At 37.8% G+C, this 25,546-nt stretch overlaps 1 protein-coding gene across 2 annotated transcripts in view; it reads left to right on the forward strand.

Moving 5' to 3' along the window:
* Positions 1 to 25,546, forward strand: part of stxbp6 (syntaxin binding protein 6 (amisyn)) — a 67,011-nt gene that overhangs the window by 29,764 nt on the left and 11,701 nt on the right. The window contains exons 3-5 of one of the 2 annotated variants that reach the window (XM_086274847.1): positions 21,320 to 21,450; positions 21,616 to 21,781; positions 25,162 to 25,260. In XM_086274847.1, coding sequence (XP_086130973.1) covers positions 21,320 to 21,450; positions 21,616 to 21,781; positions 25,162 to 25,260 — 396 coding nt within the window. The remainder of the gene's footprint in view (positions 1 to 21,319; positions 21,451 to 21,615; positions 21,782 to 25,161; positions 25,261 to 25,546) is intronic. The other variant, XM_086274844.1, reaches the window with a different exon arrangement.

A 25,546-nucleotide genomic window follows, 5' to 3' on the forward strand; every position in this document is an offset into this window, starting at 1 on the left:
TCAACTTATTTAAACATTTTGTAATTGTAGAATTTTTATACAAGGGCTGCACAATTATGGCCAAAATAAATGCGATTGTGATTATTCAGTGATTTGATGGTAAAAAAGTTACACAAACATTACATTGCTCTCACATCCACGTGAATCCAGATGGAATGCGAACGGTTGGTTATTTCAGTGCATTTTTGTGAGCTGTGCAGCTCTATACAGTGTGCAGGCTCAGTTTTGTGGACATTTGAGTTGATGTTAGGCGATTCAAGTCTTTATTCATTAATTATACTGCAATTTGTGCTGTGTTTTCAGGTAGTTGAATTAAGTTAGCTGTGTTTCTTTTGTGGCGCTGATTTCTTCCTGGTTAATGTCCCTTCTGCTAAATCTGCTGTATTTCCAAACAACAGAACATTCTCCACTTTGAGGACCTATCTCTGTGGCTTCTGCTCTGCTGCACATTTGAGTTTTGTCTGCTTTTTAATACAGTATTACTTGTCCAAGCCAGTCCAGGAAACTTGGTGAAGCGTCATGGTGAAGGAAGCCGCTGGGATTGACTCATGCAGGCGTGTTGTTTGGTGGTGATTTTGGAAGTGCTTGAATCACTTTTGCTTTTATTTTCAGTATCACTCAAACGTGTTAATCTAATTGTGGGAAACCAAAATTTTGATCAAGATTAAAATGTGATTACTTCTACAGCTCGGCTTTGTATTATATATTCCACTCACCTCCATCATAATGGATAGGTCAGTATTTACTGGGAAGTAATTAACTAACTATTTAACATAGAAGAGAGCTAGGTTTGTGTATGTATTGTTCCATGTAGTATTGCTCTGAATGTGTCTCTTCATTATGCAGAGGCAAAGTCAAAAGCAGAAAATATGCAAAAGGTTTCAGAAACCTTATTACTGTATATTAGTGTCAGAATAATTGTGGTGGGTGCACAGTTGCAGTTTCTTAGACCCATCTGTTTAGCCACAATTTCCTTTTCTAATTCTGACTTCCAATATTAGCCCCATAATGTTTTAATCCACTCTGTTGCATCTGGAACGCTGAGTTTTTATTTAATTGGCGAATTCTAATTACATTTGAAAGTTTGAAAATAAGCTTTTAAAAAGTGTTAGCATAATCTTATATGAAGTTGGGGTTACAAACTTGAAGCATATAAAGGAAAACACCTTTTTTATGCTCTCTCCTCCTAATAACTAGCACGCTTTACTGTGTCTAACATGCTCATTTTTACCTTGCTACTTTTGAACAAGAATGTTCTATAATCAAGGCATTTCGTGGTGGTTGTGAAATGACTGAAATGTAGAGTTGCCAGAGAAAAGCATGGAATTGGAATTTGGCCTTGTCTCCTGAACTTATCAGAGTTGCAAAATGAAATGGAAAATATAATCGAAACTAGGCTGTTAGTTTTCTTTTCTGCGATTATATCTAACAAAAAGGCAGAACACCTCTGGGACATTATGACACAAAGCTGGTTTTCTGTTTTCTGTTTTTTGTACATGACGATTATAACAGTTTTATTTCCAAGAAACTGTGATGGTTTCTTTCTAACTGAGCTGTCGTGCTCATACTCTAACTGAACAAGCGGGGGTAAAAGGAGATAGCTAACCCTCGTCGTGTCTTTGATCACGTCATATTGAGTTTTCCTTTTCTGTGATGGCTCTTTGATCGTCTTCTTTACTCTCCCCACCCATACCCTGACATCTTTTTTTTAAATTTTTTTTTTATCTTTGACCTTCTTCTTGTATTCAACATCTCTTGGCCTTCATCTCTCGTTTATCCTTCATTCAGAACTTTCTCACTGTGTTACTGAGGAAAATGACAAGTCTTTTGATGTAAAGCAAAAACAGGCTTCCCTTAGAAGCACAGTTAGACCACCCGTTAACTTTTGATGAATCACAGATGAATGATTATAACATGTTTAACACTTGAATTCACTTTATGAAATGGTTTAATTGTCTCGTGATTAGTCAATGATTAATAGAAGGGGTTATAATACATTTAAATTGCTGAAGTCATTACTGAAGATGCAGAGGTTATAGGGCATGCAAAGTAACTGTCAGAAAGCTATTGTAGATTTGCTGTAGTACACCCTTACACCACTAGTTGAAGAATAGCTATTAAATGATACGGAGAACTCTTGCAGTACTCTAACTGCATCTTGATTTCTGGAGAGATTTACAAGTTTTTTAAAATGAATCTTGAAAGGACGGTGCTCTTCTAACTAAAGTGCAGTAAGTTGGGTACACACAGCATCCTCTGAGCAACGACTAGCCTATGAAGTTGTAGCAATGAGCATATTTTAGGTGTAACAGTATATACAAGGTACTCAGTAAGCTAATAGGGTTTTTTGTTTTGTTTTTTTTTAAAGGTAACAAGCTTCCAAGTCCAGTGTAATGTTGAAGGTTGTTTGACTGAAATTGCATCTCCACTTCAGCCAGTTGGTTATGGGTGAAAACAGCTCTGTTTCTTAGCTCCTAGTTAAATAAACTGGCGACAGTGAACCCTGTGAGCTCTCTCTTTGTCTTGTGTTTCTTATTGTAAACAAAAGCTGGTATGCACATGATATTAATTTATTATATGTTGAAATGATGAGAGACTCAGAATCTACCAGTGCACACTTGCCTATATTTGTATGATTTCTTGGTGTAAAACTGTATCAACTGAATAACTACTACTGAGGAACAGAGCCTCATGACCAAAGCAATACAACGACTTCCACCATGATATTGGTTTTCCATTCTAATGAGACATTGAATCCAGCTTGGTATGTGTATAGCTCCTGACATTAGCAGACACTGCCAGAATAACAAAAACAGAAGAAAATAATAGCATGCTCTGCTGCTAATGTGGAAAGCTGAATAATTGATTTCTACAGCCAAAAAATATACATTTCTGTCACAACAGGATAAAGAAGGAAAAAGTTTCTCTGTGCCTGGTTCTGCTTACCAGTCACAGGTTTATTAAAACCTTAGCGTAAAGCTGTGAAAATTCCTTGCATTTCTATATAGTGATGGTCTGCTGTAGGGAAATATCTGAGACATGCTCATCCCAAAGTTGGAGTGACTTGGTTAATACAGGCTCAGAGCTTGGTGCCACCTGTTTTTCTTATCTAACTATACTAATACTGAACACTGGCCTTACTCCAATTACACATTCTGCTAACAAAATAGAAGCAAAACTGCCGACCAGCTTCAGAAATGCTTAAAATTTTAAGTATTTCACATCAAAAGTTATTTTGTGTGCAAGCTTTCTTGATCTTCAGGATTTATGATTGATGCCTAAATGTTGGTTTCACCTGAGGTGCTAGTTCATGTGTCTGTTACACATGAACTAGCAGCCAGTTGCATGTCAATGAAAGCTTATAGGTCTATTGTGGAGACAGTTAATGTAAACCAGAGATTTGTTTGGCATCTGACCTTGTGCTGCTACTTATTGCAAGCCAGCTTTAAACAAACTGACACTGAAACAGTATCCTGTAAATAAGCAATTTTTTCAGTACGAAAGTATGTGAAAATATACAGTGTATACAATGTAGGGCTGCAACAATTCAAGTAATTTGACTCTAAAAGATTTGCAACACAAATGCTTGCTTTTAAAACATTGCTCGCCATGGAAACGCAAGCCACATTTGTGACTAAAACCAGACATGCAATACAAACGTATTTAGGAGCAGCATGTGAATAAAAAGTTTGGCAACATTAAGCCCACGCACACTGATAACTCAACAGCAGCAGTGACCATGACACTAGCACAGTTCAACTTGGAGTTGGTTTACAAACACATTGCGAAGAAGCGGCACCATTACTGAGAAGGTGAGCTCAGACTGAGTGATAGAAAATGTGTTTCTCATGTCCAAAACAACAGTGCTGTACTGGGAAAAGCCTGGCTTCATCAAATCACCCGATCGACCAACGCTGATGTGAAGAAAAGCAAACTTTGTCGTGTGATTGTGTGGTGACCACTTACAGAGCCAGTCCTAAAATTGCCCCTTTATAATGTCTTAAGAGTTAGCTGGCCAAATCAATACACGTGAGAAGTTGGCTGCTGCAACAACAAAGGAGCCTAGCATTGCTCTGTTCTTGTATCATTAGAAATGTGACACTATCACTGACCAATTAAGCTTTGTTTTTGTTTGCCTTTTCCCTGGAACATGAGAGCTGATGAGGCATGTAAATGAACAAGTCTGTTGAGAAGGCAGTGAAAATTGGAAGGTAATGATCTCTGTTTTCACTTTGCTTTGATCGATTAGCTTTAGAATAACAAACAAAAGTTCCTGAATAAAGTGCCCGTTAGCTGTTGTGCAATAAGCTGACTGTTTTCTCAAATTGATTTTTTTAACATCCAGGATTTTTGACAACAACCAAAATGATTTGTAAATAAGATTGTAGCGCTCTCAGATGACCTTCAGCTCTAGACACAGAATGATGATGGCAGATTTGCATCAAGACGTTAAAGCCAATGCCAGAAAAATCAGTGCATATGTATAATGGCTTTGCAGCTCCATAAATATAGTTCATTATTCATTTATTTTAATGACTAATATAGACTGAGTGGTTTTGAGTGATACACATAGGCAGTGATAGGCAATCTTAACCTTTAAGAAGATTCACCAGACACAACTTTATTATTCTCAGAAAGATATTTTTCATTCACAAACATTAAGGATGAATTTGATTAATAGCATTGTTGTTGAATCCCACCATATTTATTGGTAGCCTGATTTTATCAGCAGTTTTCATCTGTTTTTATCAATGTTTATAATGGCCATAAAATGAGAATTCAAAAAGTAAGAGATGAGAGACCCACCCTTGAACTATGTTATAAGTGCTGACGTTACCTAGTGCACTTCCAATGTTTGCAGCTCGTGTTTGGAAAGCCACAGATGCAACAACTAGTTGACCCAAGTATAATCAGACAGGCTGTAAATGAGTAAAGACATTTATTATACATAACAAATGTTAGGAAAATCTGTTTGTTTTGTTGTTTCATATGTCTGATAATGGCATATATTCAAATAATATAGATTATTTATCTGTTATTTGAATACTGGTGTAGCATTTTTTCCTGTTATCCACCCAGTTTTTACATCTAGAAAATATGCAGCTTAAAAGGTGATGTAGACTACAGTTATGTCAAGTAAAAATGAGCTGACTTGAAAAACAGTGGAAATTCCCGATCAGCACAAATTTTTTATTTTGTGTATGTGACATAAAATAAAACATTTTATGTCAGTAGCTTCATTATAAAGTTAAGCTTGTAACAGCCTATATTTAAATGCTGCTCATTTTGTCTTGATTTCACTGATATAAAGAAAGGTATTGCTTGTTTGTCAGTGACGGCTAAATTAGTAAGATTGTTGGACTTCATTGCATCTCTAATTCAGCAGCTGGAGGGGGACTCCAGCTTTATGAATGCTTTCATTTATATGATTGTCTTTTGCAGTGTTTTATTGTGGAAATAAATATTGCAATAACGCTTAAAGAGACAATACAGTTTTGTCTTCTTGGGATTTCAAAGTTTATGCAGCAGAACGCCGGTGAGAGATCTTAATAAAACTAATGACACACTTACCCTGAAAGCTCAAGTATCTAATTTGACAATATAGTTCACTCTCTTAAAGATTAATGGGAGATGAGCCTGATCTATTATACAGTTTCCATTTGCACTGTGGCTCATTACCATAATATAATCTAAGGAATACACAGGGTATAACCAAATAATGTTAAGCACTGAATGATACCACAGTTTCAATTGTTTGAATAAATACAGTATAATGTAGTATTAGTTCCCATTTCATGAAAATGCTTTTTGATTGTGTTCTGTGTTTTTCTTAGTAATTCAGTAAAGCAAACACATTTACATTTACATTTTTGAGATGGCCTCTGTGGAACCTGCTAAAACTACTTGTATATGCTTACAGAAAGAATGATTTGCAATGTATTTTAAGTTCAAACACAAAAAGGTGTTCAATATGATGTTTATTGTATATACAGTTCTTTATGTAACATCTTAAAAAACAACTACAGAAGTAGAAATTGTTCGAAACACGCTTTTCTATTCTACCTGAACACTGAAAATTCTTTATCCTTCCAAGAAGAAACGCCCAACTTTAGAGCAGAAACAAGCAAATAAAAGAGCATGGTACAAAATAATCTGAATTACAGCATCTGTCTCAAATCTACTTTGGGTTGACTTCACAGTCCACAATGTCCATCTTTTATGTACAGTATATGGAACAGGCATGTCATCTTGTTCCAAAGGTTTCTTTGTTTTTTTTTTAAAGATCTTTTTATCAGTTTTGATTTCCTCCCATTTCGATTGACCCACTTCTTAAACTTTTTTTGGCTCTCCACTGCCCAGCTGTGTCAGGCCTTTCGGCAATCCCTTCTCTCACTGTGATTACAGTGCAGATTTGACTGCAGTATAGTGTGCTTGTGAGTGGCATGCATGTTAATTGTGATAATGAAGGTCACCTAGAGGAGCAACTGGAGTCGCTCTCTGAATTTACAGTACTCCCTGTAGGGAAGTCGCTGCCCGGTGTGAACCTCACCAGGATATCGAAAAACACCATATGCTCCCCACCCACCACCTCACACCTTTTCCAGGCCTGCCACTGAGAAATTCAATCATAGAGCCAAGAGCCTTTTGAGATATGTGTGATATTGTGAGCTCTACTGTCCAAACTTGCATCAATTGAAACAAAGAACAAATTGAACTAAAATAAGCTCTAGAAAGCTTGCCCTAGTCAAAGTTGCAGTCATTCCATTTACCGTAATTGTCGGGCTATAAGCCGCTACTTTTTCCACAAGCTTTGAACCCTGCGGCTTTTAGTCAGGTGCGGCTTTTCTATGGATTGTCCCTGATTTTTGTCATATCGTAAGACGATTTGTTTTGTTTGTTCCGCTGTTGTACGGCACTACGTTGCCTGGCGGAAGGGCATGTGATCAGACACACAGTATCGGTGTTCAAGAGTGGTATGTTGGTCACATGTCCATCCGCCAGGCAACATAGTGCCGTACAAGTAGCACGAAAAACAAACTTCAAAGTAGCGCTACGCGTTCAGCGGGAGTCGTGGATGGTGTGCAGCAATAAACTTGCGAAAAGCAAGTTATGCTCAACTCCACCGGTGGAATCTGACAGCGTGGAAAAGTGTGAAAACATCCATCCATCCACCTGAGCCTAAAAGGTAGTCTGAATCTATTTTTCTGGTGTGCTGTAGGTTATTGTTATGTACTACATTTGTTACTCGTTTATGAAGCACAGCACATGTTTCGTACTTGTAATTACCGCTACTTGTACATATACCTAAAAAGTTGTGCAAATATGTACCCATAACTTATTTTTCAAAATATTAATAAAAGTGATGTGTCTCCAAACAGCCATCTCTTTCCTGACAATTTGCTTTGTGCATATTCTCTTACATATGATAAGTCAACATTGAAACACCTGCGGCTTTTAGTCAGGTGCGGCTAATGTATGTACAAAACAGGATTTTCCCCTGATTTTAGCTTGTGCGGCTAATATTCAGGTGCGCTTTGTAGTCCGGGAAATACGGTAATCATGATTTTGCCAAGTAGGAATAGAAATGAATCAAAGAAACGCCACCTTGAAATCAAGCTGCAGGAGATGTGGCAGAAATGATCTCGGCATTTAATTTGTACCTAGCAAACACAATCAAAATAGCTCAGAGTAATCCAGATTGTACACCTGCAACAAACAAGTTAATATTGATGTTGGTGGAGCTCAATACAGACTCGTGCTGACATTCTTGCCATAATCACCGTTTTTGATGTGGATCCAAGTATGTGGGAGGGTTTTTTGTTGTTGTTGTTTTTCTTGACCTCTTTTTTCATTTATTTTCTCTGGCAGAAGAATCCTCTCTGTATATGATGGAAAAACTCCTGGGATGAATTTGTATCTAATTTTTTGTTTTCTCAGATCCAAAAGTAGGCAAGAATACCTTAGTATGCACACAATGGGCATGCAATATTGAGATAATTCAAAAGATTTTATTTCATAAACCAATACCCCCCCCCCCCCCCCCCCCCAAAAAAAAACCAAAACAAAAAACAAAACAAAAACATTGTACTAAAATTCAAATAACAATGGATATACTAGCTGGTATATTGGCTGCATTGAAACAGATTTGACTTTTTCTTCCCAGCGAGGGGAAAGATCAATGTTTGTCATGAAAAGAAAAGTATAATAAAATGCATGGATGTAATAATGTTAATGACTTGTAATGAGAATACTATTGTACATTCTTTGGATTTGCCTTCTGTTTAAATCTATAAATGTTACTTTCATTTAAAACAGTATTTGCTTAACACGAGAGATTTGGTATACTAATAATATATAGTGAGATATCTTCTGTACATCAAGTTTTCATTGCATGTGTTAAGGCCAACACCTGGCAGTTAGACAACTTGATGTTTAGTGCTTGTCATGAGTCAAAGGTTAAACAGGATATGGACTGGCACTTTGTGTCCTGTCACCAGGCCAGGGATGCCAGTCTTCTGTTCAGACTTCCTTTGTCAGCCCTGGGTGGTCTTTACTGTGGTATTTCACATTAAGGGCATGGCATAGCACCCCTGCAGGCTCCCTGACAATGCGGTATCAATACACACTGTGTCAGTAGTGGGATGCCAAGCACACACACATACAAACAGGAGAAAATGCACATTTGTTTGGTTTCTCATATGTTTCTTAAGTAGAATGTGAGAACACCTGAGGTTACTTTAAAGACATGTTTCTTTTTAGTTGTTAGGGTTATAAGATTCTCTCTTTTTTTCCTGCATGACTCCATGCTAAACATGGAAGGAATGATCTCATACTTTAATACCAATCTCACAACCCCCAGCTGTTTTCCTACTGCATGGAACATCATTCATGGGAAGACCAGATGGAAAGCCATTGACTGCGGAAACAAATGAAACTTTTTCCTGCATGCTCACGCAATCTGTGCCCTTCAGTAACACCATTTACATGTGTGGGTGTTTGTGACAAACCCTCCTCCCCCCCCAGGGTTCATATTCACTGTGTCCTTTCACTCAGTGCTCTGGAGTGCAGCGTCAGCCTTTGCTCTACAACTGCTATTCAATTGGAGATGAGTTTCAGCTCAAGATGCGGTACAATGTCATAACACTCCGATTTACTCTTACAACCTGAGTCATACTATAAAACTATCAGTTTCAATTAGATGTGTGTTTGGTTTGAGACTGTGAGCTGGAGGAAAGCTGTTTTCTACGTTGGACTGAAAGTCAAAATAAATATCCAGCGTGTGTCGTCAAGCCTAATGGATACTTTGTATTTCAGGTCTGCTGTTGTTGATAATGTCCCAGTATTCACCCTGTTAAGGGTCTCCGATTGATTGATTTGTAATGTCTTTATTACACTTGTGGTAAAACAGTATGCTGCTTGACTTGAATTTACTATTATTTTTTTTAAATAACTCAGAGTACAGACTCTTTTACCTTGGTGTTTTCATTTTCTTTAGATTTACAGCACTCTCCAGTAAAGCTGTGCACCTAATTTATTCTTTGGGTATATCTCATACAGATCTAGACTGTATTACAGAGCTGTGTGTCAAGCTGAAACCTGGTTTAATGTATCACTGCACACATGTTCACAGTGTACTGTTGTATGTGTTTATGTGGCCAGATCACCCTCTGTTTCCTCCCTTGACACCTCTGTTATGAATCCTGCATTATTAATCTTTTTCTCCACTCCTCCTTTGTTCCTGAGAACAGGGATGATGAATTTAAACGGAATGAAGGGAAAAGCAATTAATTTCCTCACCCATGTAATTTGAATAAACTTTCCCTTTTCAATTAACTTTAACTACCGAACAAATGGGCGAATTATTTTATCATTTTGAGACTCCTGTAGTTAATTGTCTATTTCCATTTTCAATTTGGTGGTCAGATTTTGGGTCAATTAGAAAGGAGCATTTGTTTTTTTGTGTTTTGCATGCCCATTTCCAACAATGGTCTGCAATTACTTGCAGTGAGGGCCTATATTTAAGTGGAAAAAAAAGTACTTTGCAAGCATTTGGGAACTGAGAAAAGCCGTTGTAGTTCTGACAGAAAAATTCTTTCTCATATTTGCTTGATACAGAATTTTAGCTGCTCAACAGTCTGGGGCCTCCTTTGTCATATTTTTCTTTTCATAATGCACCAAATGTTTTCATAGGATGATGGATCTGGACTGGGAGACTAGTTTAGCACAGGGGTTCTTTATCAGTGGAGCCATGCTATTGAAAATTCTTTGCAATATGATGTTGGAAAGTGTTATTGCTATACTCTGCTTCTGAAATGCTGCTTCTGTAACATGTTCACTTTGGACACAATTGTGTTACTAATTAACCTCATTAGATGTTTTGTTGCCACCGTCCTAACTTTTCATTATAAATGACAATATGTTATCAGATTAATAATCATTTTTTAATGACTATCAACATACTGAATGTGTTACAATATCATGTTCCAAGCACTACAAACTGCGTGGTGACTGTAGCCATATCTTTTTATTGGAGACTAACTTCCTTTTAGTACTCAAAAAAAAAAAAAACAGAAGCTTTGATCCATTTGCTTCTTTTGGACTGCTCGATTATGGCAATTTTTTTTCTTTGTTATTTGTCCTTAAATTTCAGCATCTTTAAACTTTATATTAAACGGGGGCAATAAAATTGGTGGAGGTGGAGGACATGGGTGGGGGCACAGGGTTGTCTAGTCGGTGGTTAGGCACAGACAAGGCGTAGTTTTTGATCATTAAGCTTGTCTCACAAGGGCAACCACCAGTTCCTGTCAGTCACAGTGTCCACCACCTGAGGTGTATGGGAGCATAAAGGCGTAATGGAGGCTGCCGCAGACTTGCACGCCATGGGAAACCAGTGTGAAAGCCATGGGAAGTGTGACATGGAGCTAGGCTCCCACAGAAACCTTGTTAAACTTATTGACTTTCTTTAGATAAATCTCATTTCATCACCACATAAGGTGAACTAAACAGTAAGTAAGTCTGGACTTTTAAGAGGGCCAAAAGCATGTGACTGAAGACAAAATGAATTCTTCTCTTCTTGGAGGCCAAAACCATAACTGAAAATAAAATCTGATAAATTAGGCAAACTTACTTTTACCATTATGGAACAATGAAAATTGACTTTAATGAATAAGAAAGAGAACAAGAAGCATGATTGAGCAATATTTTAAGAATATGTGACATAATAAAAAAAAATACAATTATAAAAATGTAATTAAATTATTTAAAATAATATTTACTACTCCAGGTTGCCTTAATTTAAAAATGCCATTTTAATAACTCATGAGCTTTGTTGTACATACATAATGGAGCCTTCTGTTCTGCGCAAAGTGCATTATTTGCTAATTGTTTAGTTTCTTTAGCTGTGTTTATGACAGTTGTGGTTACTACAATTTTCAAAATTCATCTATGGTATTCATGCAGTATAATAAGCCCCACTAAAATATATTTGACAGTGAAAATATTACATGTAGATTTACATTTTCGACTTTGTGGACATGTACTGACCTTACTCTGTAAAACCTGTAGCCACATAATTAGCAAGGATCCTGTCTGCATCAGTACAAGCCAAATCTAAACTCCTGATGTATTGAACCGCATAAATTCATGCACACACACACAGATCCAGGTGTCACACCACATCCGGATTCACATACAACTTGTAGATATGCTTGTACATAAGATTTATACTTTTGAACAAAAGCCTACACACCCTTTTTAAATGGGAACATCAAACAAATGCCAATCCCTTTTTTGTTAGCTTTAATCTTATAACAAGTAAACGGTGTATCAAAGCAGAAAGAAATAACCTTGTGGCATTGTACTTGGCATACTTGTACTTTAGATAAAAAAAATAAATAAAAAAAAATCAGACAAAAATCATCTTTTGAATGTTGTCTTTTCCTCTCCTTTTTCTCCTTATAGCTTTTTAAAAAATGTACGAAGAGTGAACAGTATGGGTTCTTGGATATTTGGAGGAAGTGCAGTAATGTGTACACCTGCTTTTCAATGTTGCATACAGTCAGTGCTTTACTAAACCTTGTCTGAAAGAGAACAGATGGGCTGGGAAATGAAATCTGGCAACAAGCTTGAAAAACACTATTTTGATTCATTTGATTTCACTTTTTAGTGCCAAAGGTAGAATACACTTGCTTGACTCACTCATATTTAATCCAAATCAAACTGTCATTTCAGCTGTGAGCAACTTAAGGAGCTGATGGACAATCACAGAATAGAAAGTCAGACTACCCAGACAAGTAATAAATACTCTAGTATTTCTAAAATCAGTGGATAAAATTATAGCAAGCTGGACTTGCTATAAGAGGACGATTTACATAATAAAACTGGTGGTTTTACAGCATTTCCTCAAGAGGTGTCTCAGGATCATAAACAACATATTTGATTTCAGCTGAACGCACCGTTCATCTGGGCTCACAACCCGGTTATTACTAAATAAAGAATTTTGTCAGATCTTATTGAACCCAAGTTTGACACAAGATGTTTTTACTTTGAGCGCATATTTTCCAGGGAAATCATTTTAGGCAATCCTGAAGGAGTAAGTGTGGAGGAATGTGCCTTGTTTTGACTGTTTGATATACCAGTTCTTGCTATTGTGTGATGATATGCAGATTGGGTTGCGATGAGGTCTTTGCCTATTAATGTGCACCAGAAGGTTTGGCACATGCAACTCATTTCGTATGCGTTTTATCTTTTTCTACACAGAGATATGAGAATGTATTACAAAACCTGACGACCTTACTTTATGATCTCCCTCACTCTCGCTGCGCACTTCTTACTTTTTCAGCAAAGTGGAATAATGTGGAATAATTTTTTTTTTAAATCCCATAACATCACCACTGTAGGTAAGGCCTCATTGTAATAAAATGTTTCCTTGTATCCCTGGTTTCTGGCTCCAGAGGAATGTCTGCTATGTGGATTGGAGCCTAGCCTGAATAGCGGAGTCCTTGGAGCAGTGGGTGGTGGATGAGCTCAAGGGAATACAGACCTCACAAGAGGCTTTGGTTTTTTCCCTGGATGTGTTCAGGAGTAGGAGAGAAGATGAAAAAGACAACTGCTCTGATCTGTCGCTATGGAAAGTAAAATGGGTTTCTTTTACTTAATATTTTTTGATAATGTTTTTCTTTTGCAGTTACTTTATTGGAAAGTAGTACACAGAAAGTACACTGTGTACTACTTTCCTGAAATTGCTTCTGGAACAACATGGTCTTCATGGTCTTTGGTGCTCTTTTGTGATCATTTTGAAGCATCCTCTCTGCAGACACAAGTGCATTCAAGGCATGGCAGCAAAATGCTCTCACAGCATAGCAAATGCACTGAATCGCTTCACTATTAAGTATCATTTCCCCAAAATGTGTTCATCTGCGTTCGGTTTTCATTTTTCTCCATCCATGCAGTTGACAAATGGCTCGGTTACAGCGTAGTTCACCCGGAATGGAAGAAGTGTGGTAAAAAAAAAAAAAAATCAAAGATTAAAAATACAACATGAAACGTACAGACAGTGTCTGCAGTGGAAACTCCTGATTTCACTCTAGGTTTTGTATGTTTGATGCTGCTTCCATTGACGGCAAGGACACTGCAGGTAGGCGGGATGTCCATGAATGCATGGACTGCCTTTGCTCTACTGCCGGCCAAGCATAAAACAATCTGGTCAAATGTTTGTTTTTGTTTCGTTTGTCACCTGCCTGTATATCTTTGCGTGAACAGAAAAAAACTGGCATATATTACACACAGAAGATGATCAATTTCTGTAGTCTTGCAAAACAAAAGGGGAGCCTAAAGTTCAGCCATACTCATGAAAACGTCTTCAGTGGCTTTGATTTGAACTGAACTAAAGAAGTTTTGGTGCTTCTGAAGAGAGTTTGAGGTTTGAATAGCTGACACACGATTTGTTAAGCCTCCGGAATCCTTTTAATGTGTTGTCCTTGGGTAAGTGTTATAACTGGCTGGATAACAGATGCGACTCCAGGCAAGAAGCATCTACAACAATGTGCATTTTTTAAAAAGCTCATTTGGCTTTGAAATTCTTAGCTCAAATGAAAGAACAAGTTGACTTTCAGAAGCTCCTTCTAACAAGGACACTTGTTTTATTTCGAACATATTGTTTGAACATGATGGATGCACACATTTTTATATAAATGCTATCCATTCATTCTCTAGTTAACATTCAGTTTAAGCAGACCTGAAAGTGGTGCGCTGTTGTATTTTTTTCCCCAATATAAATCCTGGTCTCCTGTTTGCTGTTTTAGACAGCAAGGGACCCGACACTAGCAGGTATAGACATATCAGATACCTATTCAGAGTTGTTTTTTTTTTTTTTTTTTTTTTTAACATGTTATTGCATTTCTGCTATTGTAACATCCCAAGCAATAAAATATTTTCAGTCATACAAGTTGCTTTGTCACTTAAAACTGAATCTGTGTTGTGATTAAGGGCATTATTGTAATACTATTGTCATGGGATGAACTGCTTTATTGTTTGTGCGATGTTAATCTAATGGTGTCTGTATCTGTTGTGTGAGAAACTTGTCACTGATAAGAGTCGAAAGCTAATCTGTATAGCCGATATTCATCATATGGTCTCCCTTTTACTGTTGGTGCCTTGTCACTGCTATGGCACCGTCATGACTGAGAAGAACTTGTAAACAGCACTGACTTTGTTTTCAAAGCCATGAATAGACTATAGAGGCCTTTGTTTCAGGCTGGTGTTGCCAGTCTAGCCTGTGCAGTGGTTCACTGGCGTGACAGCTTCTTTCTCAAGATCACAGTGTGTTCCAACTCGAGCAAAGTGGGGGCAGCTTTAAAATAGACCTGTAATCACGGACCCAGATGGAGAAAAAAGTCTTAGACATGCCCTCAGACGACAGCTCTAACAAAAAAACAACAAAACTGAACCTGTTGACCAAACTGCTTAAATGTTTACCTTTCATTCTTGATACCAAGAAAGAGGATGGTCCAGTATTTGAAACCCCTAATCTGCAAATATAGATCTTCTTGTCATGAAATATGTAGTTCACGTACACACATGAGTCACTTTATTAGTCACAACTATTAACGGCTTGTTAACGCATTTATAAACGAATCGCATGGCAGGAACGTGGTGAATTTGCATGGTCACGATGGACTGCTGAAGTACACACCATGAGTACACACCAAAAGTGTAGAGAATGAAGTGAGAGGAGCTTGGTCGGAGAGCTTCAAGCTGATAGGCAATACCTGAAATAACTGGTCATTACAACCAAGGTATGCAAAAGACCATCTCTAAACAGACAACACATGAAACTCTGCAGCAGATAGGCAACAACAGCAGAATGTGGTCTGAATTGGAAATTCACATCATGAATGTGCAGCCAACAAGTCTGCAGCAACTGCATGATGCAGTCATGTCAACCTTTTCCAGAATCTTTGGGGAATGTTTCAGATACTTTATTAAATCGCTGCCATGAAGAATTAACGAAGTTCTGAAGGCAGAAGAGGGGAATGAGCAGGGTGTATTGTAATAGACAGTTTAAAGGTGAAATGAGCTAAACACCCAGCTGAAAAATGCCAAAGGTTAATTGCTGAGATAAATGAAAACTATGCGTTTAAACAGTGATAAACAAGTTTTGAACTTTTTCCCAATGTTTTTTTTTTTTTTCTTAGTTGCCTTGGGGTTTAATAATGACTAATGTGGCGTCATATGTTTAGTATATCATCTATCCCTGGAGAGCACTCTTTTGTTACAAACAGAAAAGCCCCAAGCCAAGACAAACAAACTGCTGCGCTGTATTTCTTTGTAGTCCAGCAATTAGCATCCATTAGCTTTTCTTACTGTATCAATGACTGTGTCAAAAACTTGCACATGGACATCTAGAGTGTCTTTTCTTTCTTTCTGCCATATAAATGTAAATCGCTATGGCAACTGCATGTGCCTAACGCTGGAGTAAATAGACAATTGACTGCTGATGGAAAGAGCCTCATTTTCAAGAGGTCTTTAGCCGACCTGTTTGAGATGGATGCTGCAATGGGTTTCTTTGAAGAAGGGAAACAAAGAAGTGAAATAATTAAAAACATCATGACATTGATATAACAACTATATAACAAGATGACTACAGCCTCTCAGTACAAAGTGAAGTAGACAGAATTTTGTTTATGGACGAAGCTGAGTGTCTCATCTAGCCACACTTTAGATTCTTCTTGGTGGGTGAGTGATGAAACACTCGACTACAACACAGCGTTTCCCAGACTGTGCACATTATCTTCCATATCTGATGTGATCTTTTGTTATTCTCAGATTTTTTAGTTTTCAAAGCTTTGCTGTGCTGGGCCAAACTGTTGATGCTCTTTGCCTTTGGCTGCACGCTTTTGATAAGTGTCAGTGTTGACATGAAGATGATGCTGTGTTTTTATAAGGGAAGGAAGGTTTTAATTTTATGCCTATGTGGGTGGCACTTCGTTGTCTGCTCTTTTCATTTTCTCCAGCTGTTATAATGTTGTTAGTTTACCAAAATATTTCTGGATAACATTTGTTTTCATAGTACTCTATTTGATATTTCCAACAATGCCAATATGCAATCGGTAATGCACACAATCATTGCATGATCTGTTATGTCGTTTACAGCCTGTGCCAGAACACCACCTCATGCTCACATTTCTATTAACAACCACAGCTGGGGTCATGTTTCCTTGAAGTTAAGTTGATTCCAGGAATTTTTCCTCTGATCTCTGCAGTCGGTGAAATGTACAGTACGGGTTTCCCTTCAGGCAGCACTACTTGCACATAGCCAAACACAACAAGGGATCCACTGGAGGAAGTGAAAGCATGTCACCATCAGAGCATGAGAAAATAGTCAGACAGGAACCTCAGCATGGCCTTCCTCTGATAGCCAGCCCACATAGAAACAATGTGTTTGGCTGCTTTTCAGTGGTTGTGGTCATCTCTTGGCTTTTACTTGCACTAGTTAGTCAGGTGTTATTTGTTCGGTCTCAGCTTGTGATACAAATAATGTTTTAAGGGTGTGACTCCTGCAGTAAAATTGAGAGAAATGGATCACATTACAGATTGTTCATTTTATGTTCAGGAAGGGATAATGTATTCATCCATCTTTGTATTATCACAATAACTCAAACTCAGTGAACAGAATAATTGAGAAACCCAACATAACCACTCATCTAAAAAATTCATTTTTTTAGTTTTATAATCAGCAGAACAGTGATACATGATACTGTACAAAAAGACAAGCTTACTGACACTGGATATTAAGTATTGATAAAATGGGTTCAACATGCTTCATAAATTCCTTACTTTTTTTACTTTGCTAAAGTGTGCTGTTCTGCAGACTTGGTGTCTAAGTGAATATATTTATTATGAGAGCAGTTTAAAGTTCATTTATTACAAGAGCTTCAGTATAGGTTTTCTCGTCCTTGATTGCTATTTCAATAACGCCAGCTCTTCGAACTTTCAGTAATTGTTTTAATATTCCAGGGAGCCACTCAGACAAGGTGGGAGTCAACAGCTGAATATGAAATTGATTTGAGAGGCTCAAAGGTGTCTGGCAGTTTGATTAAGATCTCTGTGTTGATGCCTTGACAATTTAGCTCCATGGCCTTGAGACAGCGGCTCTCTTTCACACATTTCAGTAGTTCAGTCACATTGCAATGTCATCGTATAGTGAAAAAGATACTTAGGCAAACAGTGCCACCCAATTAAATTTGCTGTAATTTTTCTCCCCTCTTCATGTGAACCAGGGATGATTAAGTATGCATTTGGTGTGCATTTCTCATGTGACATATAATTTTTTTTTCTGCGTTATTCTAATCCTGGAGTCAGTGTGATTACTTTGAAAGCAGCCTGACTAGAAAAGCCAGTGATTTGTCAGTGTATATGCAAGAATGTGTCAGTCAGAGCTGCTCAGGCTTGAGGGGTCGTACTCATTCATATACATGATTTTATTTTTATCATCGTTTGTGTTCTACACAGTATGCTGTGGGTGCAGAAATTTACAATCAATGAGCCTTGACATCAGTGGCTGCTTCAGTATATTGTAAAGCTACTGTTGGTGTATGTGTTTGGTGTCTTTTCAGCATGTTGCATTCTCCTGCTGTGACTGACTGTTCAGCTTTGAGTCAGAATACATTTTGTGAAAAGGATTTCTAGTCACATTTCATTGTGGAGCTTGGCATCTTCAGCCAAATAAAGAGACAGATCATGCTTAACATTTGATAGATTAGTAATTTATCAATCTTGAGCCAACCTTAATTTCTTTGTATTTGCATCCAAAATTCAAGTTTAATAAAAAAATCTTTTGAACATTGGCTCAATTTTAGTCCAGTCCTTGTAACTCCACTTAACACTGACCTGTGAACCATCCATCCATCCATCCATCCATTCGCTTCCGCTTCTCCTTTTCAGGGTCGCGGGGGGCGCTGGAGCCTATGACCTGTGAACCATTCAAGCATAAAAAAGGCACCTAACTCAAGGGAAATGGACCAGTGTTGTGTTCACATAACAGAAAACTTGACCAATTTTGAACTGTATCTATTGCAAAATCACATTCGTTCACATTTCTTTGGTTAAATCTATTGAAAATGCCAATAACAACAAAGAATGTTTGCACTAACAAATTGATTCTGAAAGACCTGTTGACCTGTGTCTCAGCAGGGTGTGCATTGTGTCCTTAAACAAAATAAAAAAAGAGAAAGAGAAATGAAAGAGAACAGAAGAGGTGGCAGGCCTGAAAAACTATTTACAGCAGGTGAACAGGATTTTAAAAGTCATACCCTTGAGAAATAAGAAAAATATAACAAAGACCTGACCCAGGACTTGAGAAGATGCATGTGACGCTACATGGGGAAATAACGAAATTTATTAAATTAGAAACACAGAAGAGATTTTTATTGTTATGCAATGCTATCTGTAAAATATCTGCTTGGCTTCATTTTTCATCATGGCAATGAGCCCAAACACACTGCCAATGCAGTAAGTGAGTACCTGGATAGAAAAACGCACAGTGGAACACTAAGTAATGCATTGACCTCCCCATTGACCCTGTTGACCTCCCCAGACTTCAACATTATCGACTCATTGTGGGATCATCTAGAGAGAGAACAGAACAAAAAGTAGCCAACATCCAAAAAGGAGCTTTGTCCGTCACGAGGTTCGGAGAACTATTCCTGAAGACTCCCTGAAGAAATTAAAAGAACACTTTCCTAAGACAGTTCAGGCTGCGTTGAAGGCATTTAAACCAAATACTGACTTTCAAATTCATTGCCATTGAATCTTTGCCCAATACACTGGATTTCAGTGTATGTTTCACATTTCAATATATCATTGCACCATTCCCATTTTCCAGCAGAGCACAGAGAAATGAAGAGTGGCTTAAGATTTTTGCACCGTATTAATCAAAATGCTGAAAAGATAAGGATAACCCACTTTTCCCCATTTTAAGATGGATATAAATTTGAAATTACATTTTTTTTTAGAAAGGACATTTGAATTAATTCGGGGGGAAAAAATGACATTCATTGATAATAGAAAATAAGGATTAATTCCTGCGCCATGACGAGTAGGCCATTTTCTACAATTTCTACTTGATAATTTTGAGGAGAGTAGTGGCTCTGTATTATAGCCTATCATCTGCCACCAGTGTAAGTAAAAGATAAATTATTCTCGCTGGGAAGTGAATGACCTTAGGTTCTGCATTTCTACCCTTCAGCACATTGGTTCATTACACCGAGCCTGTCGTCTGCTTTATGAAATTTTCTGCTTTCAAGAGCTCCTATTAGCCTTCACTGTGACACAAGACAGATGTGATCATTCTGTTCATCTGTAAATCATGGTTGTGATTCTTTATCTGATTGAAATTCTCAAAGAAAAGATGAGGAAGGTGTTGTAGGAAAGAAGAAGAAATGCTTGTCTTCATCTATCTGTCTGTTCCACCCGGGCCAGCAACTCAAGTATGAACTGCAGCTGTCTAAATGGATACACAAAACGTATCCAAAGATCTCTCATCTCATGGGAGTTTGCTTACTGGCCTGACATTCAGCCCTACCTTTATTTTCCATTTCCAGAAACAGGTGTGGAAAGTCTTTCAAAAAGTGAACCAGAACAACAGGGAAAATGGAACAGCATAGTCTTGGGGTTTTTTGTTTTTTTTAAAAGAAGTGTAGGGTAAAAAACTGGAGAGAATGCAGAGAAAGTGACCCACACACTTCCATCTCTCTGACATGACACAATGGAGGATATGAGAGAGCGGAAGCAGACCTTTGCTGCCTGGGTTAAAAAAGCAGCGCAGGACCAATTGTCCCTGAGAATGACACAGAGCTCCAAAATACAGTCTTTTAGTTTGAACATTTTGTCCAAACTAAAAGCCTTGACGCGCTACAGAAATCTGGTGGTCTTATTCTCAAATGCCAACCTACAGTTAAACACAGAAGTGCAATATAAACATATGTTCTGCAATGCTTGGATAACTGGAGGGGAAGCTGAGGACAGGAGTTTGAGTGAAGCCTTAGTCATATATACTAAACTACACATAAAATACCTGAAAGAATATGCTATCAACCAGCTGGCAATTAACTCTGATTTGTAGATACTAAAGTTACTGATTAAAAAATCCCCAGCACCTAATAAGCACTTTTAGATTATATTTTATTCATTTGTTTTTGGCGAGTTGTTTAAATGCCCCTCACCCCACCCCCACCGAGCTCATATTATGTCTTTCAATTAGTTTTAGTCAGCAGTGCAGAAGAAATACATCACATCAGTGCAGAGACCGGAGCTGTGTCCCACACTGTTTTCTGGTGACAGAAACAATATAGCCAAGACTTTGTTTTTCAAAGTAGTGTAGTAAAAAATATGGCATTATGTTGTTAGAGCACAACAGAAATTTATAGCGCAGTTTACTGTATATAAGATTACTGCACACAGATTGGTATGAATAATAAAAAAGCCATGTTTACAGGGCGTATCTGTTCAGGGTTAGGCTGTGTCTTCTAATAGGAAATGTTTATCATGGTCTCTGTTGCTGTTGGCTCTAGAAGCGAAGTAATCATTGTTAATGGATCCCTTTGTTTCTGCCGCCTACAGAAAGGAAGCTCGTGACTTTTGCTTGACTAATATTCCACATGTGATGACCTGAGCTGTCCAATTTTCCTAATCAAAACTTGTCTGGGAATCATGTGCATGGGGTCTACAGGTTACACAGAAACCTCGTACTCTGAAATTTAATGTTGTTTTAATTATTGCTCCATTAGGCCTTACTCTTGTTTGGCTTTTGTTTCTACAGTGACGAACAAGAAACCATCCCATGTTTCAATCACAAAGGTGAAGCAGTTCCAAGGATCATCTGCCTTTGTAAAAAGGTCACAGTGGACAATTGACCAGCTACGGCAGGTCAACGGCATTGACCCCAACAAAGTATGTAATTTCCCTTCTCCTTTCCCAGTGAACACAAGTATTGCTAATTCAAAGCATGTTGCTATGTACTCCGTTCTCAATTTTCTTATAGTTACTTCTTGTTCCTTTTCCCTTACTACACACTCTCACTTCTTATTGGTGTCTCCCTTTCACTGCTGTTCCAAGGACTGTCCGGAGTTTGACCTGATGTTTGATACCGCTTTCGATCAGTGGGTTGCTGGTTCATCAGGGGAGAAGTGCACCTTTATCCAGATTCTCCACCACACCTGCCAGCGTTACAGCTCAGCACGGAAGCCAGAGTTTGTCAACTGTCAGTCCAAACTGCTAGGGGGTAAGACGAAAAAAAAAAAAACTTTTCAAAATCCACTGGCTCTACAGCGCCAGACTCGCTGCTATCATGCTGTGCTGTAAGCCAGTCTGAATCTAATTACGTATGATGACAAACAGCACCTGGTGTGTATGAAAATGCATGCTTATTCCTCGTACACAGCATCTGTTGGGCGCTCTGCTGACGTGAGGTCAAAGAGGATGTCCAACGAAATATATCAGTTGTGACTCAAAGCGTCTGGCACAGATCAGCTGGTTATACAGCACATATAAACACACACTAGAACACTAAATAATAATTTTCCCTATTTTAACACATTTTGCTGTGTGCCTGATGAGAATCATTGTTTTTGAATGATTTTTACCCTTTAAAATAACACTGGTATTGAATCAGTGAGCAAACACTCAACTGAACACTAACCTCTGTTTTTTTTTTTTGTTTGTTTTTTTTAAAAAGTGTATTTCATGCCCAACTAACAAGCAAGGAGGTGCTGATCAAACGAGTCATTGCATAATCAGCTGCCAAATGTTTTCACCATACTTGGTAATTTCCCTGCCGTAAGAAGTTTGTTTACTGTAGGTGGGTTGTGGTGATGGTAACAATGCAGCATCCTGGGTGGCTTAATCAGATATTGATCTGTTTTTGCCTCCAAGTTTCATCTTTGAGAACTGCTCAGCCTATTGTATTATTCATAGAAATATTTATGAAAACGCATTCCCCAGCTGACCCATGTGTTGTGTCCTCCTGCACAACCCATAAAGAAATCTGCTACCGGAAATAGATATTTCTGAAAAACAGGACTTTTTGATTGTGAATCTTATGAAAAATCTATAAATAATAATGACTGAGAGTTCCTGTGATTTGTGGTATTCCTTATGTACGTCGCCTCATGATATGAAAGGGCCAGTTTTGTGAATTTGTAGGTTAAAAGTTAAAAAGTGTTATCGGACATATAGTAGAATGTAGGGACTAATGACTGAAATATAAATTATGTGTATAATGACACTGTAGTTAATTTCAGATTTGTATTGTTCCCATTTTTCTTACTGTGCGTGGGAGCCCATCATCTATTCATTGATGACAAACCTGCCAGTTCTTCTCAGCATTGTTATATTGCCATGACTTTCCTCCTACTCTGAAATATATGCTCATATTTAGCTCTCTTCAAATGAACTTGGGATGTACTTTGTATGTGTAGGTGGGAAGGTAGTGGTGTACCAAAGAGCATTAACCCAGGGTTCATAGAGTAGGATGCATTATGTACTGCAAATGTTGTATATCAAATACATGCCTGCGGTGTTTTAGAAAATTACAATGCACTGTAGCATTGATTTTACCATACAAAGTTTAATAAATCTGAGGAGTGTAGCTCTGATATAAATAGTATAGTATTCATGATATAAATACTTGTAATAAAGTTTTATTTCAAATACAGTTTTGTACATGCCAAACTGGTAGTTGTAAAAGAAGCTATTGACCATGAAGCAATCTGATATGTAACCATCATCTGTAGAGGAAGCTTTAGCGTGATGGATCAAAAACTTCACCATAACAGAATGAACAAAGAGGATACTGCCAGTCCTGTCCACTCCAGTTTAAGTCTCACACCAGTGCAAAACAAAAATCATGACGCTGCTCAGGTGTGGGACCATAACTGTGGGAGACTAACTACAGCAATACCTGAGATGGCAGAGTCCTATAAAGACAAAGGTAGAAATGTGAGGCAGATAATTCCAGTGTTGCTAGTAGTTAGTAGCAATCAAGCTCCAAAGCAGTGCATATGCAAATATATTGATTTGCATTCCTGCAGATGGTGTGATGTGCTGTCATTAAAGATGGCAAAGGTAAAGCATGATATTAATGCACAGTAAAAAGTGTTTTCTCATGCATACCCCAAATGTAAAAGGTAATGTCAGGTTGCATTTGAGCATTGTTTAACATCTTCTTGATGATGATTACATGACACTACAAAAGTTCATTGAAAGTAACAAACGGATGTAAATACTGCTTATCCATGCAGTGCCTTTTAACACAACCATCATTTCAAATGATGTTTAGTCTGATAATGATGTAGTGACGAATTAAAGTGATTGAAAGATTTCATATCATGATTCATTTACATTTGCATTTTTTTTATTTGTTATTTAGATCTTGAGCAACTTTGAACCTTAGCCTGTATGTATATTTATATTTTTGTTAGATGTTTTATATTCTTTTTTCGTTTCTTCCTATCTTTTTTAAAAGCCTTCTCTCAGAACATTACGGTTCAGATGCATGGGCATATGTTTTTGATCCTTGATGAGGCATGTAATCAGTGCAGAAATAAAAGCAGCCAGTGTGCTAATTGAGTTGTTATCAGTGCCGAGTTGGGCTGTTGCCCACATTGTTATACGATGTTGGACTCCAATTCCCACCTGTCTAACTGGCATGTATTCGTGAGTTGATTCTGAATTAATTTTGCTTCTCCTGTTTTTCCACTTAATGTTTAATGATTTCCCTTAATGAGAAATGATGGGTTAAGACTTTTCTAGAGAGACGCGAACACCTGGTGCCATTATGTGCAATTTCTAAGAATGTTTTCACCTCAAAAACCAAGCATATTTTCATGAGAATGAATGGAAATCTTTTGCAGTTAGCCTAATGCAGTTTCGGCGTCAGTGTTTCTTCAACATTTGCAGAGTTCAAACCTAATGCTTCCTCTAACATGACCTTTGCAACTCGAACAGTGTTAGGTATTCATGCATAAAAAGGTTCAGTGTCAGAGCTGTTGTGTTGCACAGGGTGAACATGCAAGTTCCATACAGAAGAGCTTTAGCCATTCATCTGAAACTGTTCACAGAGATGCATGAAACTGTCAGTGTTTCTTTGTCTTTTGTTTGCCCTGTGTCAGTATTTTATGACTGAGCCATGATTTACACAAACAGTTTTTCCTCGAAAAAACCAGACTGACAGTAATTTGAATTTTTACGCCTTAATTGTAGCCGGGGGCACTGAATTTTTCCAGCTTGGGCTGCTAATAATTATGAAGTACAAATGTTTGTGTGTCATTAGTTTAGGCAAATTTGTGTTAGTCTATAATTGTGACTTGGACAAACATCAGACCACATTTTATGGCTCATTAATGATCAGTGCTGAAAATATTTGTAATTCCAAAGTGTTTCCAAACCTTTTCGTTAAACTTTATTTCTTCAACACTAAATACATTTTATACAGGATTAATTGTGTGACCCATTTATACATAACCAAACTCTAACTGCATTAGTTTATTAAAAAAAGAACTGAACACTTGTGTGCTTAACACAATAATCCAGTCCCTCTCATCCAATTCCAACCTGCGTGTTTTAACAAAGCTGATCATGACTTTTGATATTCTCTTGTCACAGAAGGCCAAGATGTAGGTTCAGTCATTTTCCGTTGCAAGGTCTTTTTGAACAGAAGGAGGAAAGAATTTGTTTCACATCAAGGTCATCTGCTAAGACGAGGTAAGCGCTAAATTAAAAGTCCCGCCCCCTTATAGTTGAATAACTTGCTCCACCCAATTCTAGATATGACCTAGACCTCAGAAAAGATATCTTCTATTAATCAGTGATGAGTTACACTTATCACCAGGCTTGAGGAACTACAGTATCTTGTCTTCCTCCCATCACTTCCAACCGGTCATGGCTGATGGCTGCTCAGGAAGGAGCAGGAGGTTTCATGAAGTGGGGAGTTTTTCCTTCCCACCATTGCCAAGTGATTGATCAAAAGGGGGTCGTTACCTTACCATAT

The sequence above is a fragment of the Aulonocara sp. 'chitande type north' Nkhata Bay genome, linkage group LG19 (genome assembly GCF_057382095.1).
Source record: "Aulonocara sp. 'chitande type north' Nkhata Bay isolate Kocher_YH1m ecotype deep benthic linkage group LG19, A_spYH_male_GT1.1, whole genome shotgun sequence".
Classification (NCBI taxonomy): domain Eukaryota; kingdom Metazoa; phylum Chordata; class Actinopteri; order Cichliformes; family Cichlidae; genus Aulonocara; species Aulonocara sp. 'chitande type north' Nkhata Bay.